The sequence below is a fragment of the Coregonus lavaretus genome (genome assembly GCF_964263955.1).
Source record: "Coregonus lavaretus genome assembly, chromosome: 20".
In the NCBI taxonomy this organism is placed as follows: Eukaryota; Metazoa; Chordata; class Actinopteri; order Salmoniformes; family Salmonidae; genus Coregonus; species Coregonus lavaretus.
The window spans coordinates 28,176,351-28,189,914 of NC_140007.1; the positions used below are offsets into that span (position 1 = coordinate 28,176,351).

Sequence of the window (13,564 nt, forward strand, 5' to 3'; positions counted from 1 at the left end):
CATTTCTCTCTCTCTCTCTCTCTCTCTCTCTCTCTCTCTCTCTCTCTCTCTCTCTCTCTCTCTCTCTCTCTCTCTCTCTCTCTCGCCCCCTCCTCTCTCTCTCTCTCTCGATGAAGTACCCCGTTGATGTTCCATTTTTCATGTTAATAATATTGGTTTTATTGCTTCCAGATGAGATCCATTTGGACAGAGAGATTAAAGCTAACATACATCTACAAACTCACTTCACTCAACAGATCACTGCCTGTCATTTTTTCATTATTCTAGAAAAGACATTCGGAACAACAGCAGGCATCTGCGTATTATTATTGCTATTATTACAACAGTGTGTGCTAATAGGGAAAAGGAGGAAGCCAGTCGGCCGAGTTATTGGACAATAACCCTGACTCATCCTCAGCATTAACATTCTCAGCTTATTCAAATATTATGTTTAAGTGGCAAAGGCTACACTAATAGTCATTTGCGGGTTTTACGTACCAGCCAAGCTTCTGGGAGAGCGCGATGGTTCTCTTTTGATTACACTAAAAGTCACAAAGAGAAAATATGGAATTAAACATATATTCTCGAGTGTATTTGCCAAGTTTGCTTACAGGAGACCCTCAGTACTTCATAAATATGGCCCTGGCCAGTCCTCCCCTTAAACGTGCTAGGCCTTGGATGCATTTAGCTTTATCACCCTCATTAGAAAGACATCAGCTTTCCATTCCTTTCATCAATGGATCAGGTGTTCTCCGGGTGAGTTAGGGGAGGGGGAGGCTGATAGGGAACGTTGCAGCTGGTCTGGGGCTTGAGCTGGTCTGGTCTGGGGGTGGGGCTAGGGCTGGGGCTTGGTCTGGGGCTGGGCGCTACCAGGCTATTCCCCTGCTAGCTGAGAGCTCTTGTTAGTAGAGAGCTTTGCCAATTAGGCAACAGGGGGCTGTCAGCCTTCACAGCCAATGAAAGGGCGTCTGCTACTAGCCTGCCTCTTATAGGACCTGCTGCCCCCTCCAAAAAAGGAATGAAAAACTCTCCCTCCAAATGAAGGCTCCCATCGTTTCGCTGGGCAGAATGTAACAGTTCATTTATTCTTCCCCAAAATGTCTTCCCAGTCAAGATATAAAGTATTTGAAAGAACAGCCAAGGTGCTTACAGGTTGATAGGAATGCCATTCAGGTCAGCGAGGGTTCTACTTCTTTGCGTTTTATTTATTGTTTCCTTTTTCCATGTGTTGGGGAGATAAATAATAATAATAATAATAATAATAATAACAGGGTCCCTGCTACACACATACAGTATGGGCGTGAGATTGAGTCCAGCAGATTGGAATGCCTCCCTTAGGAATTCCGTGCTGCTCAGTCAATTCAGACATCTACTGTATCATTTCAGTTTCAGTAAAAAAAAATATATCTGGTATGGCAGTACGTATGGTGTACACTAATGGGCTATTATATAAGTTCATATATTCAGTTTAAGCCTGTCCACTTATTTATCTGGCAAACTGCTGATTTTTCAACATTCATTACACAGAAAAGTAACATGACATTGTATAGAAAAGAAGTATTTACTTATACACGTGTATATGCCTTAAGCAGGGGTAATTGTGGGCAGCAGGTAGCCTAGTGGTTAGAGCGTTGGGCCAGTAACTAAAAGAGACACCCTCAGTGGGGTGTCCCTGAGGTTGTCTCAGGGAGAGTTGGGATATGCAAAAAACACATTTCCAATTCAGACATCTGTATAATATACCCTTGTACATGTGTGAAATAAGACAAATATAAGCACCCACCTAATTATTATTCTATACCTACACTGAAAATGATAATCTCTTAGAGCAGGTGTTCTGTGGGAACTCATTAGAGACGAGAACTGAGATACAACTTTTAATGAGTGTTAGAATAATACCAATCACACAATCAAACTGATGACAGATGCTTCATGGCACCAGGCCTTGGCAAAGCGCGACACAGTGCCTGATGGTTTGGTTTAAATATAGAAGTATAAATTGTTGTGACACCCACACGCACTTGCTCACTGAACTCAATGTAGTCTCGGTATATCAGGTTTACAGCGATCACTTGGAGAGGGCCTTGAGAGCAGTTTGGTACACATTAATAATACCAGTCAATGTGCTATAGTCTTGAAGTGTGTCGGACGTTTACCACTAAATTCACATCCAGCCATTTCTAGTCAACTACCTGACCATGGGGACAACCAATGAATTTCTAATCATCTCTTTCCTTAACTGTAGAACATGAGTATCCTTGCCATTCCTGGAAATGTTTATTTTGTCATTGAAAACCTCTTCCTGTGGTTGGAGCTTTCATTAGCTTCCCAGGGGGGTTGTTGCCCCTTTTGCAATGAGACTTGCTGTCTCTCGTCTCGTCTATCATACACACACTCGCGCACGCATACACACACAGATGCATGCGCACACACACACCCACGCATGAATGCAGGCACACACAGACACGAACGCACACAAGAGTTTTAAATTGACTTTAGCTTTAGGCCCAGTTTTTGAGACACATTCTATTATAGCATTTGGATGCAGAACACGCCATGTGTACTTCAGGACATCATGTCCAGCCATAACTGCAGTAGTCCATAGAATCTTGCAATAAATGTGATGTCACTTTAATAACTCTATGTACATATTCCCTCAATTACCTCGACTAACCGGTGCCCCCGCACATTGACTCGGTACCGGTACCCCCTGTATATAGCCTCGCTATTGTTATTTTTACTGCTGCTCTTTAATTATTTGTTACTTTTATTTCTGATTATTTTATATTGTATTTTTTTGAGTGATTTTTTTATGTATTCTTTCTTAAAACTGCATTGTTGGTTAAGGGCTTGCAAGTAAGCATTTCACTATAAGGTCTACACATGTTGTATTCGGCGCATGTGACAAATAAAATGTGATTTTATTTGATTTTATGAAATCCATTACACATGGTGGAGAGTATCAGGTGCTTGTTTTATACACTGCACACATAACTTTATAATACTGTTATTGGGCTTCTTTTCTATTTCTGCTTCTTTTCTAAAGGCATTGATACATTATTTTTATTCTTAAGTGTTTCCCATTATATGATGCCATGGCTGGTTATAGGCAGTCGTGTGAAAAGAGAAGCCTCTCTTTCTCATGCCTGATGTCCCTACTGTGAAGTGCTTGTAGTGTCCCTTCGATTCCCGTTCCTGGAGCTGTGTCTCAGCATGTCTGCTTGCCTGTCTGGCTGTATGCTGGCCGCAGAGCTGTTTTTACAAGTGCAGGAGTGGTTGCTCCATTGCTCTGCAGCCCGACCGTATAACTAGGCTCTTTTCCTATTCTGGGGAAATGGAGTGACTGGAACGTCCCGCACTCCCATGGCTACATATTAAGTCTCACCATTAGTCCAGCATCAAAGACTGTTTCTCTAGGAGTCCTACCGTTCAGGACGCTCCACCTCTCCTCCATCCTTTGTCATTTTCTCTCCCTTCCTCTTTCATTATTTTTCTCTCTTGCTCTTTCTCTGCAATTCTCTCCCTTTCATCCTCTCTCACTCGTTTTCATTTTTTCTCTCTCTCTCACTCTCTCTCTCTCTCTCTCTCTCTCTCACTCTCTCTCTCTCTCTCTCTCTCTCTCTCTCTCTCTCTCTCTCTCTCTCTCTCTCTCTCTCTCTCTCTCTCTCTCTCTCCCCCTCCCTCTCTCTCTCTCTCTCTCTCTCTCTCTCTCTCTCTCTCTCTCTCTCTCTCGCTCTTTCTCTCCCTCTCTCTCTCTCTCTCTCTCTCTCTCTCTCTCTCTCTCTCTCTCTCTCTCTCTCTCTCTCTCTCTCTCTCTCTCTCTCTCTCTCTCTCTCTCTCTATCTCCCACTCTCCCTCTTTCTCCCCCTTGTGCTCTCTCCTCCTCCCCCTCTCTCTCTTCCTCTCGCTCTCCTTCTCTCTGTCTCTGTCTGTAAATTACCTTCAGTTGCTATCCCCTCTTTGTCTAGACTGGGCTTTCATAGGCCCCATGGCTCCCCACGCTTGAACAAATATATACCTGCTGTACATCAGTGGCTTGGGCTCTAGCAAATTTTGGCTGCCCTACTGCTGAATCCTCCATACTTCTTTTGTGGCAGACATCCCTTTTCATAGTGCGGGTTTGTTGAAGGCCATCTCTAAGCTAGCTGTGCTAGCATGCCGCAGTGGACTGTCTTAGTGCCAGTGGGATTTTTCCACTAACGCTTTGCTGTCATTGCTTTACCCAGAGGTCCAGCCTGAATCCTGTCTCCCTCTCCTCTCAGACAGGCGACTGCTTTCAGCTGGTCTACCTTTGATTCCAAGAAGAATGTGGCTTTGAAATAACGTATATATTTTTATTACAGAGAGTGGGTAGTGTCCTTTGTTTGTGCATGCTATCCTTCTGGTGTGTTGCGCATCTCTATGTTGTTCTGTGTTCTTCTCTGTCGGGGGAGGGGGATCATGGATAGCTTGGTCCGCTGGGAGAGGAGAGGTGACCTTGAAGTGATTAGAAGAGGAGTGAGGGGAGAGGGGCATGTCCCACAGCAGGTGCTGCAGAATAGACAGATATATACTGTAGATGGACACACATGCACGCAAACTTGCGGGCGCGCACACACACACACACACACACACACACACACACACACACACACACACACACACACACACACACACACACACACACACACACACACACACACACACACACACACACACACACACACACACTCTCTCTCACACACACACACACACACACACACACACACACACACACACACACAGAAATGCACATACTGTATACAATAAATAACACAAAGACATACACACCATCAACAGCAACAATGATAACAGCAACCACAACAACAATAACAACAACATCAACAACAGCAACAAGAAAGAATGAATGCACCCACAGGTAGAGAAGCAGAGTCACATAATAAATCAGGTCTAATCTCTTACACCAAAAGTATTTAAACCACTTAGCTATAATATAGTTAGGATCATTAGGAAACTATGCAAGGATTGTTTTGGAAACACAGCTATAGAATATAAATGTACATGTCATTAGGTTTGTTGGTAGCTCAGGTGCCTGTCATCCTAACCACAGACATGCAGATGGATCCTATAGGAAAATATCATTCCACAATCAACTGCCACTTTCCCTGGCTGGGACCATTTATGCCCTGTCTCTCTTCCCAGTGAGGGAATGCTGCTGCTTCTACTAGGCCTTCGGGAGTTGAAGGGAACCAACGGTTGGCAGAAGGGCCCTAACAGTAGCGCTTGGCTCAGTGTGCTGGCTCTGCCGTCTGTTTTTGGGGGCATCCGCTTGCCATCGGGACGGCGCTGTGCCACGACGTGGACCCCCTGGACGCCCTGTCGCTCCCCGGCCCATCTGCACCTCGGCCCAGTCATGGCTCCCTCTCCACCTTTTCCATACTCAGACATTTTTATACTCCTGTAAAAAAATGTAATGGCCTATTATCTATGAGGAAGGAATGCTGCTTTAATTGCCTGGTAGCTCCATGTTTAGGCCCTGGCCCCCTAGCAACCAGTGGCGCCGTATCAATACGGCAAGCAGCATCAAGACCATGGGGCTTCCTTCTCCCTTCAAGGGGCTTCGGAGTCTGGGCTCGTACCGTACAACAAGCCTTCCTTTCACCAGCCCAAACACTTAGACTGACTACGCCTATAAAACCCCAGCATGTATTGTAAGAATTGGGGGACTATATAATGTGTTTCTTCTTCATTAGCTGAGGGCCACTTTCCACATGTCATGTGGGATAACCCCTTAAAGTGGTTATCCCACTGGCTATAGGGTGAACGCACCAATTGGTGAGTCGCTCTGGATAAGAGCGTCTGCTAAATGACGTAAATGTGCCCTTGAGCAAGGCACTCAACCCTAATTGCTCCTGTAAGTCGCTCTGGATAAGAGCGTCTGCTAAATGACTAAAATGTAAAAATGTAAATGATCAACATGCTGCATTACGTTACATTGCAAGTTTACCCATTTGGGATAGTAGCCAATATTGTAGCCAAAGGTGGAAAGTTTCATCCTGCAAAACATTTGCAATTAAATAATTTACATAAACAAAATACTTAATCCTACTATACCAGTCCAGGGGTATGATTGTATCCTATTAGTTTTACAACCTGTTGTGTAATACAGGTAGTAATAACAATTTCCTAAATTGCTCCATTTAGTTGGCAGTGTTAATGAAGTGCTATAAGAGGAACAAGTGTTAGTGTAGAATGGCCCATAAAGGCACAGTGTGTTTAGTTCCAGATGAATCTAAAGGACTACATTAGAGGGGTTACTGATGAGATCTGAACATTGAGACAAACAGAACCGTTCTCCAGGGAGCATGTTTAGTCCTATTTTTCCATTCATTATACCCTGTCCTCTTTTATTTCTATTTAGAGTGGATTGTCCCTGTGCTGTTATTGTCAGAGATGCACAGAACATGATTGTATTATTGGAAGCTCTTGAGAAATGGAAGTCTCCAAATGGCCTTGTTTGTGTTTCTTTTACTGTGTTCCAGTGCACTTTAAAGGCCTTAGCCTTGAGCCTGAACACTATTGTGTCTGAAGCTGGGAGGCAGAGAGGGATAATAGATAGCAGTATTTGAGCTTTGGGCTGCTGCGGTGGCACTGCAGTGCAGTAGTCCTTGAGTTACAAGCCTCTCCTGAGTGTCTGGTGTGCAGGTCACGACCTGTCTTGGTTGGATACTGCTGCTGTGGCTATGTCGCTTCTGGGGAAAAGCTCTCTCTTTCTTGCTGTTCTTTGCACTAATTGCCGGGTGTTCTTTTTTCCACCGGTGCAGTCAGTGGTTTTCGATGATCGCTGTCCTTGTTCAATAGTGTGAGAACAAATGTCCAGTCTGTCCCCTGGTAACCATTTGGAAGGTTCCCCTCTGGCTCCATGACTTTAACAGATATTGCTTAACCAGCGATCCGTCTATAAAGTGCCCTGTGATATTTTTTATTGGTTTCTACATATAGAGTTATGTTTCATGGGTCAAAGGCTTGTTTTAGTGGACCGGCGGTGTTCACAATCCGCAGTTCCTTTTCTTTCCTACACGACTTTTCCCAGCTCACTTCTCGATGGGACATTTTTTTCTTTCTGCATCCCTATTATTTATTATTTATTTCATTTCTCAACAAGAGAAACCGCAGAAATGATAATAGCTGTAGTAGTAATAATAAAAAAGGACAGTATTTGACAGCCAGTTGAACAGAACCGCAAAGGGTGGTTCCATAGCTTGGCCAGGGAGAAAAGGGCCATTGTGTCAACACTTCGGCTTTTCGAGGTCCTCAGAGAACGAGCAGAGCACAGGTTCTGGCCCTGGCCCCACCCGCTATTGATGGATGAGTCTGCGGTATTAGGGGAGAGGGGTCTCATATACTGTAGGTGGGGAGAGAGCGGGGGGATTTTTGAGGATGCACGTTGTGACCCTGGTAAGTGATCTTGAGTCTCTTAGGGGCTGCCAAGTGGGAAACTCTATCCCTCTGTCTGTGTGTTGGGTTCGCCTCCCCCTCAGAGAGACACGGAGCAGTGGGAAAGGACCGTTGAATTCCAACTCCTGCTTAAGTTTCCCCTCGCCCTGACCTCCTGAGGTTTGCTGCACTTTAAAGAGGGTGTGTTGTTATATGGTCAGTGGACTCCAGTCATCATCCCTGTACTTACTGTGTCTCAATGGCTGTGGTGGTGGAATGGTGTTTTTGTTCAGAGTTTACCCTCTGTCCTCGGTATGTTTTTGCAGTCAGTGTCTGATTGCTCAGCCTCTCCCATCTTTCTGCCTTCGCCATCACCCCTTTTTACAGATCAGAAAAGCACAAGCAGGAAGCCTGTCAGAAGGGCTGAAGCCTGACATCCTAACACCTCTTAACAGACTTGAGGTGATGGACAGCACTAATGCGAGACATCAACATTGCCTCGTCAGCTAGACAAAAAGTTGAGAGGGACTGGAAATATATCTGTCTCTGACATCAGCCCTAACTAACTAAGTGAAACTAAATAAAAGGGCCAGTTCAGTTTATTGGCAGAACACGTGGAAAACAAGAGGGTGTAATTAAAGGAAGCCTATGCAGGCAGGCGTTAAAGTACATAAATAAGTCATTGAGGATAATACTAGGCTCTGGCTCTTTGATTCGTCAACACATTTACACTTACTGATAGCATTTTCCCATCATCACATCATATGGGCTCCCGAGTGGCGCAGCGGTCTAAGGCACTACATCTCAGTGCTTGAGGCGTCAGTACAGACTCCCTGGTTCGATTCCAGGCTGTATCATAACCGGCCGTGATTGGGAGTCCCATAGGGCAGCGTCGTCCGGGTTTGGCCGGTGTAGGCCGTCATTGTAAATAAGAATTTGTTCTTAATTGACTTGCCTAGTTAAATAAAGGTAATATAATAATAATTGTCCACAGGGCAGGCACATGAACACACTGTAGAATGATTGTCTATGAACAGTACAGTGCAGCCCTCCATGGCATATAATAATAATATATGCTGTTTAGCAGACACCTTTATCCAAAGCAACTTTCAGTATGGGTGGCCTGTAAGAATGATGTGGGGCCCTTTAATATTGTAAATCACCTTTTTTGTTATGCATGTAAATGCATGTACTCATGCAAAACAAAAAAGGTGATTTACAATATTAATGTGTGTGACTGGAACAGTATACAGCTCTGAAGTGTAGACCCAAACATCCTTCTGAGTGTCAGCAGGTCCAGTGAGTGTCAATTGAGACATCTTCCTGCCTGGGTTGCATCCCAAATGACACCCTATTCCCTATATACAGTTGAAGTCGGAAGTTTACATACACCTTACCCAAATACATTTAAACTCAGTTTTTCACAATTCCTGACATGTAATCCTAGTAAACATTCCCTGTCTTAGGTCAGTTAGGATCACCACTTTATTTTAAGAATGTGAAATGTCAGAATAATAGTAGAGAGAATGATTTATTTCAGCTTCCACAAGCTTCCCACAATAAGTTGGGTGAATTTTGGCCCATTCCTCCTGACAGAGCTGGTGTAACTGAGTCAGGTTTGTAGGCCTCCTTACTTGCACACACTTTTTCAGTTCTGCCCACAAATGTTCTATAGGATTGAGGTCAGGGCTTTGTGATGGCCACTCCAATACCTTGACTTTGTTGTCCTTAAGCCATTTTGCCACAACTTTGGAAGTATGCTTGGGGTCATTGTCCATTTGGAAGACCCATTTGCGACCAAGCTTTAACTTCCTGACTGATGTCTTCAGATGTTGCTTCAATATATCCACATAATTTTCCTTCCTCATGATGCCATCTATTTTGTGAAGTGCACCAGTCCCTTCTGCAGCAAAGCACCCCCACAGCATGATGCTGCCACACCCGTGCTTCACGGTTGGGATGGTGTTCTTCTTCTGCATGCCACCCCCTTTTTCCTCCAAACATAACGATGGTCATTATGGCAAAACAGTTCTCAGAGGACAGTCTTTGTTCCCATGTGCAGTTGCTAACCGTAGTCTGGCTTTTTTATGGCGGTTTTGGAGCAGTGACTTCTTCCTTGCTGAGCGGCCTTTCAGGTTATGTCGATATAGGACTCGTTTTACTGTGGCTATAGATACTTTTGTACCTGTTTCCTCCAGCATCTTCACAAGGTCCTTTGCTATTGTTCTGGGATTGATTTGCACTTTTCGCACCAAAGTACGTTAATCTCTAGGAGACAGAACACATCTCGTTTCCTGAGCGGTATGACGGCTATGTGGTCCCATGGTGTTTATACTTGCGTACTATTGTTTGTACAGATGAACCAGACTTGTGGAGGTCTACAATTATTTTTCTGAGGTCTTGGCTGATTTATTTTGTTTTTCCCATGATGTCAAGCAAAGAGGCACTGAGTTTGAAGGTAGGCCTTGAAATACATCCTCAGGTACACCTCCAATTGACTCAAATGATGTCAATTAGCCTATCAGAAGCTTCTAAAGCCATGACATCATTTTCTGGAATTTTCCAAGCTGTTTAAAGGCACAGTCAACTTAGTGTATGTAAACTTCTGACCCACTGGAATTGTGATACAGTGAATTATAAGTGAAATAATCTGTCTGTAAACAATTGTTGGAAAAATTACTTGTGTCATACAGAAAGTAGATGTCCTAACTAACTTGCCAAAACTATAGTTTGTTAACAAGAAATGTGTGGAGTGGTTGAAAAACAAGTTTTAATGACTCCAACCTAAGTGTATGTAAACTTCCGACTTCAACTGTAGGCCACTACTATTGACCAGAGCCCTGTGGGCTCTAGTCAAAAGTAGTGAATTTAATAGGGAATAGGGTGCCATTTGTAAGTCAACCGCAGTGTCTGCTCACCACATAGAGGGGTGGGGGATGAGAGATGGGTTTGGTTTTGAATGAGACAGTGGGTTTGGGGCTTGTCACTGCATCTGTAATAGTGACATTATCTCACATCGCATGGAGTCAAATCTCAGCTCTGATCCCTAAAGGTGTCATCCATATTACATAGTGGCATAACAGATGTGCCACTGACTCCTGTTATAATTTATGACACAAGTGAGACCTGGAATGGAATCCTCCTGTGTCGCGGATGTGTTAAATAAGTGACTTTCATACATTTATAAATGAGATAAAAATGATGTATCTGCATTGCACTTTGAATGTAGCTTTGAATAGCTAAAACACTCAGATATTGCGAGATGGCTTTATATAATGGAGGCCAACAAAAGCATCCCTTTGTTGTGTTGAGACTCAGGCCTCCTGAGTGGCGCAGTGGTCTAAGGCACAACATTTGCAGTGCTAGCTGTGCCACTAGAGATCCTGGTTTGAATCCAGGCTCTGTCGTAGCCGGCCGCGACCGGGAGACCCATGGGGTCCCAGCGTCGTCCAGGGTAGAGGAGGGAATGGCCGGCCGGGACGTAGCTCAGTTGGTAGAGCATGGCGTTTGCAATGCCAGGGTTGTGGGTTCGATTCCCACGGGGGTATGAAAAATAATAATGAATGCACTCACTAACTGTAAGTTGCTCTGAATAAGAGCGTCTGCTAAATGACTTAAATGTAATAACGGATCCATGCATCCACAGAAAACTGACCCATTTTAACCGAACCAAAGCATAGTGGTTAGAGTGTGGTAAACCTCTGGAAATATATGTGTTTTTTAGGCCTCTCCGGTCCAACCGAGCCCTTCTTGCCTCGGAGCTTGAAAAATGTATCTACTTCTGTCTGTCAATGAAGCTCACAGGACTGCAGGATCAACTCAATGCAGTGTGTTCTAACAGGCTATCATCCACCCTGGAGATTTGCATGTGTGTGTGTATTCAGTCATGTAAGGGGGCGTGGCATTGGGAAAAGGACTACCTAGTACATTGTGGAAACTGTGATCAGGTCACCTCTAACTCACACTCTCTTTCTTCTCCCTGTAGCGCGACCAGAGGGCACCAAGGAGGGCCCCACCTGCATGGATAAGAACCATGGCTGTGCTCACATCTGCCGGGAGACACCAAAGGGAGGCGTCGCCTGTGAATGCAGACCTGGCTTCCAGCTCACCAGGAACATGAGGGACTGCAAGTGTGAGTGTGACCCCCATCACCCCACAAACCCATCTTCATTACTCTACACAATGTACACGTTGGCACCACATATACCATTTATTATCATGTTAGAAACCTATTGAAGATAGAGTAGATCGTTCTACAAATACCATACAACAGATGCATCCAACAGATTTTGAGAAACAAATACATTTTACAGTGATTGTTTCCAAATGATACTGGCAGTTTATCACACTAAATGTTTTATAACATCTGATAACGGACAGAACTAGAGTAACTAAAGGAGTGGGTTTCTGAGAAAGACACGTTGTTATGGACAGCACACACTTCCTGTTGCCTTGCAACAGGGCTCGTCCTGTCAGGGCTGGGGCCGGGGCTGATGGGGGATTTGCCTATGTTTGGATAAGGATTGGAGAAGTGTTATTCTAAATTTTTTTGGCAATAGCCCAGGAAAAGGCCAAAAGGCACAGGGGTAGTGGTGTGCAGACTGGATGGCGGTGGAAGCCTTGGCTCTCACGCTTTGTCAGTCTGTCATCACAGGTGTATTTAGTGCTAATGTCGACACTCGACACACCACAAACACACACACACACACACACACACGGTATAACTGACACCCAGACTCGTGTTTTTAACATTTATGAACGTTCCCATTTTTCTGTGTCACTTTGAAGAACCAGTATTCTCATTCCAAAGTGGAACTAGTGTCTTCAAGTGAGAATGACACTCTGAAGTCAGCAGTTCTGCTCCGTTCCATTAAGTAGGTGATGGTTTAGTGGTGTGAGATCCTTCATACCAAGGTGTGAATGGGAAGAGTGTCTAAACATCTTTATCACACTGGGGTTGAGAGGGTGATGACGTCACAGCACACCTCCAGGCATGGATGACAGTACAGCATGTTCCTACTGCTTTAACTGTGTGCTCCTCGGCAGTGACCTGTAACTACGGCAACGGGGGTTGCCAGCACATCTGTGAGGAGACGGACCACGGCCCCAGATGTGCGTGTCACATGAAGTTTGCTCTGCAAACCGACGGAAAGACATGTGTAGGTGAGTCAGCTCACATTTGATGGGTTGTGGAGGATAACTGAGTAAAGGATGTGATCTGTATGTACTGTGTCATTCATCTCCACAGCCTTATTCACACATTACCAGGCTACTCCAGAGGCAATGTTGAGCTCCATAATGACTGCATATAACTCCTTTCACTTAGATTGACAAGTACCTATTTTATGTCCAAGTCTCGATTGCTGCTTCTTCTCTCACACACAAAGACAAAATGCTTCCATTATTTGCTGGTGCTGGTGCTGGTGCTGCTGCAGTCTACAGCTGTGACACCTCTTTCTCTCTCTCTCTCTCTCTCTGTCTCTCTCTCTCTCTCTCTCTCTCTCTCTCTCTCTCTCTGTCTCTCTCTCTCTCTCTCTCTCTCTCTCTCTCTCTCTCTCTCTCTCTCTCTCTCTCTCTCTTTATGCGGCTGCATTTGCTTTGTTCTGTCGTCTCTCCCAGCTGGACAGTTTGTTTCCTCTGCTTCTGCTTCACCAGCCTATGCAGCCATACACAGCTCCTCTACTCTCTCAGACCTAGGGTCAACTCCTCAATGATGTAACACTGAAAGTATACCTAATCAAACCCAACCTCATTGACATGTGTTAATATAATTTGCTGTGGTTGACATTAACTATTTAAATAGAGTCGGTGTAGAATGACCCATGGAAAGAGACAAATTGAACCAGCCTGAATGGCATTTTCTGTCAGGTGGATATACTGTAGATATAGTATATTTTTATTCAGCTCTTGGCATTTTGTAAGTGAACTGAGGCTGTGTGCAGGCTGGTTGGCTGGTTTGTAGTGCTGAGCGATTAACTAAAATTACTGATATTGTTCGGTTTTTTAACATCTAATTGACCGATGTCGTTTCAATTATTTTAATTCCATTTCGTACGTTTATTTTCTGTGAGCTCGATGCTCAGTTTCTGTGAGCTCGGTGCTCAGTTTCTGTGAGCTCAGTTTCTGTGAGCTCGATGCGCAGTTTCTGTAGAGATAAATCAGATCAAGC

General features: G+C 44.4%; 1 protein-coding gene across 1 annotated transcript in view; it reads left to right on the plus strand.

Moving 5' to 3' along the window:
- Nucleotides 1-13,564, plus strand: part of LOC311148069 (signal peptide, CUB and EGF-like domain-containing protein 3) — a gene marked incomplete at its 5' end in the record, with an annotated part of 110,512 nt that overhangs the window by 58,248 nt on the left and 38,700 nt on the right. Inside the window, 2 exons of the mRNA XM_084184964.1 lie at nt 11,381-11,527; nt 12,442-12,558. Of these exons, the coding sequence (XP_084041090.1) occupies nt 11,381-11,527; nt 12,442-12,558 (264 nt within the window). The remainder of the gene's footprint in view (nt 1-11,380; nt 11,528-12,441; nt 12,559-13,564) is intronic.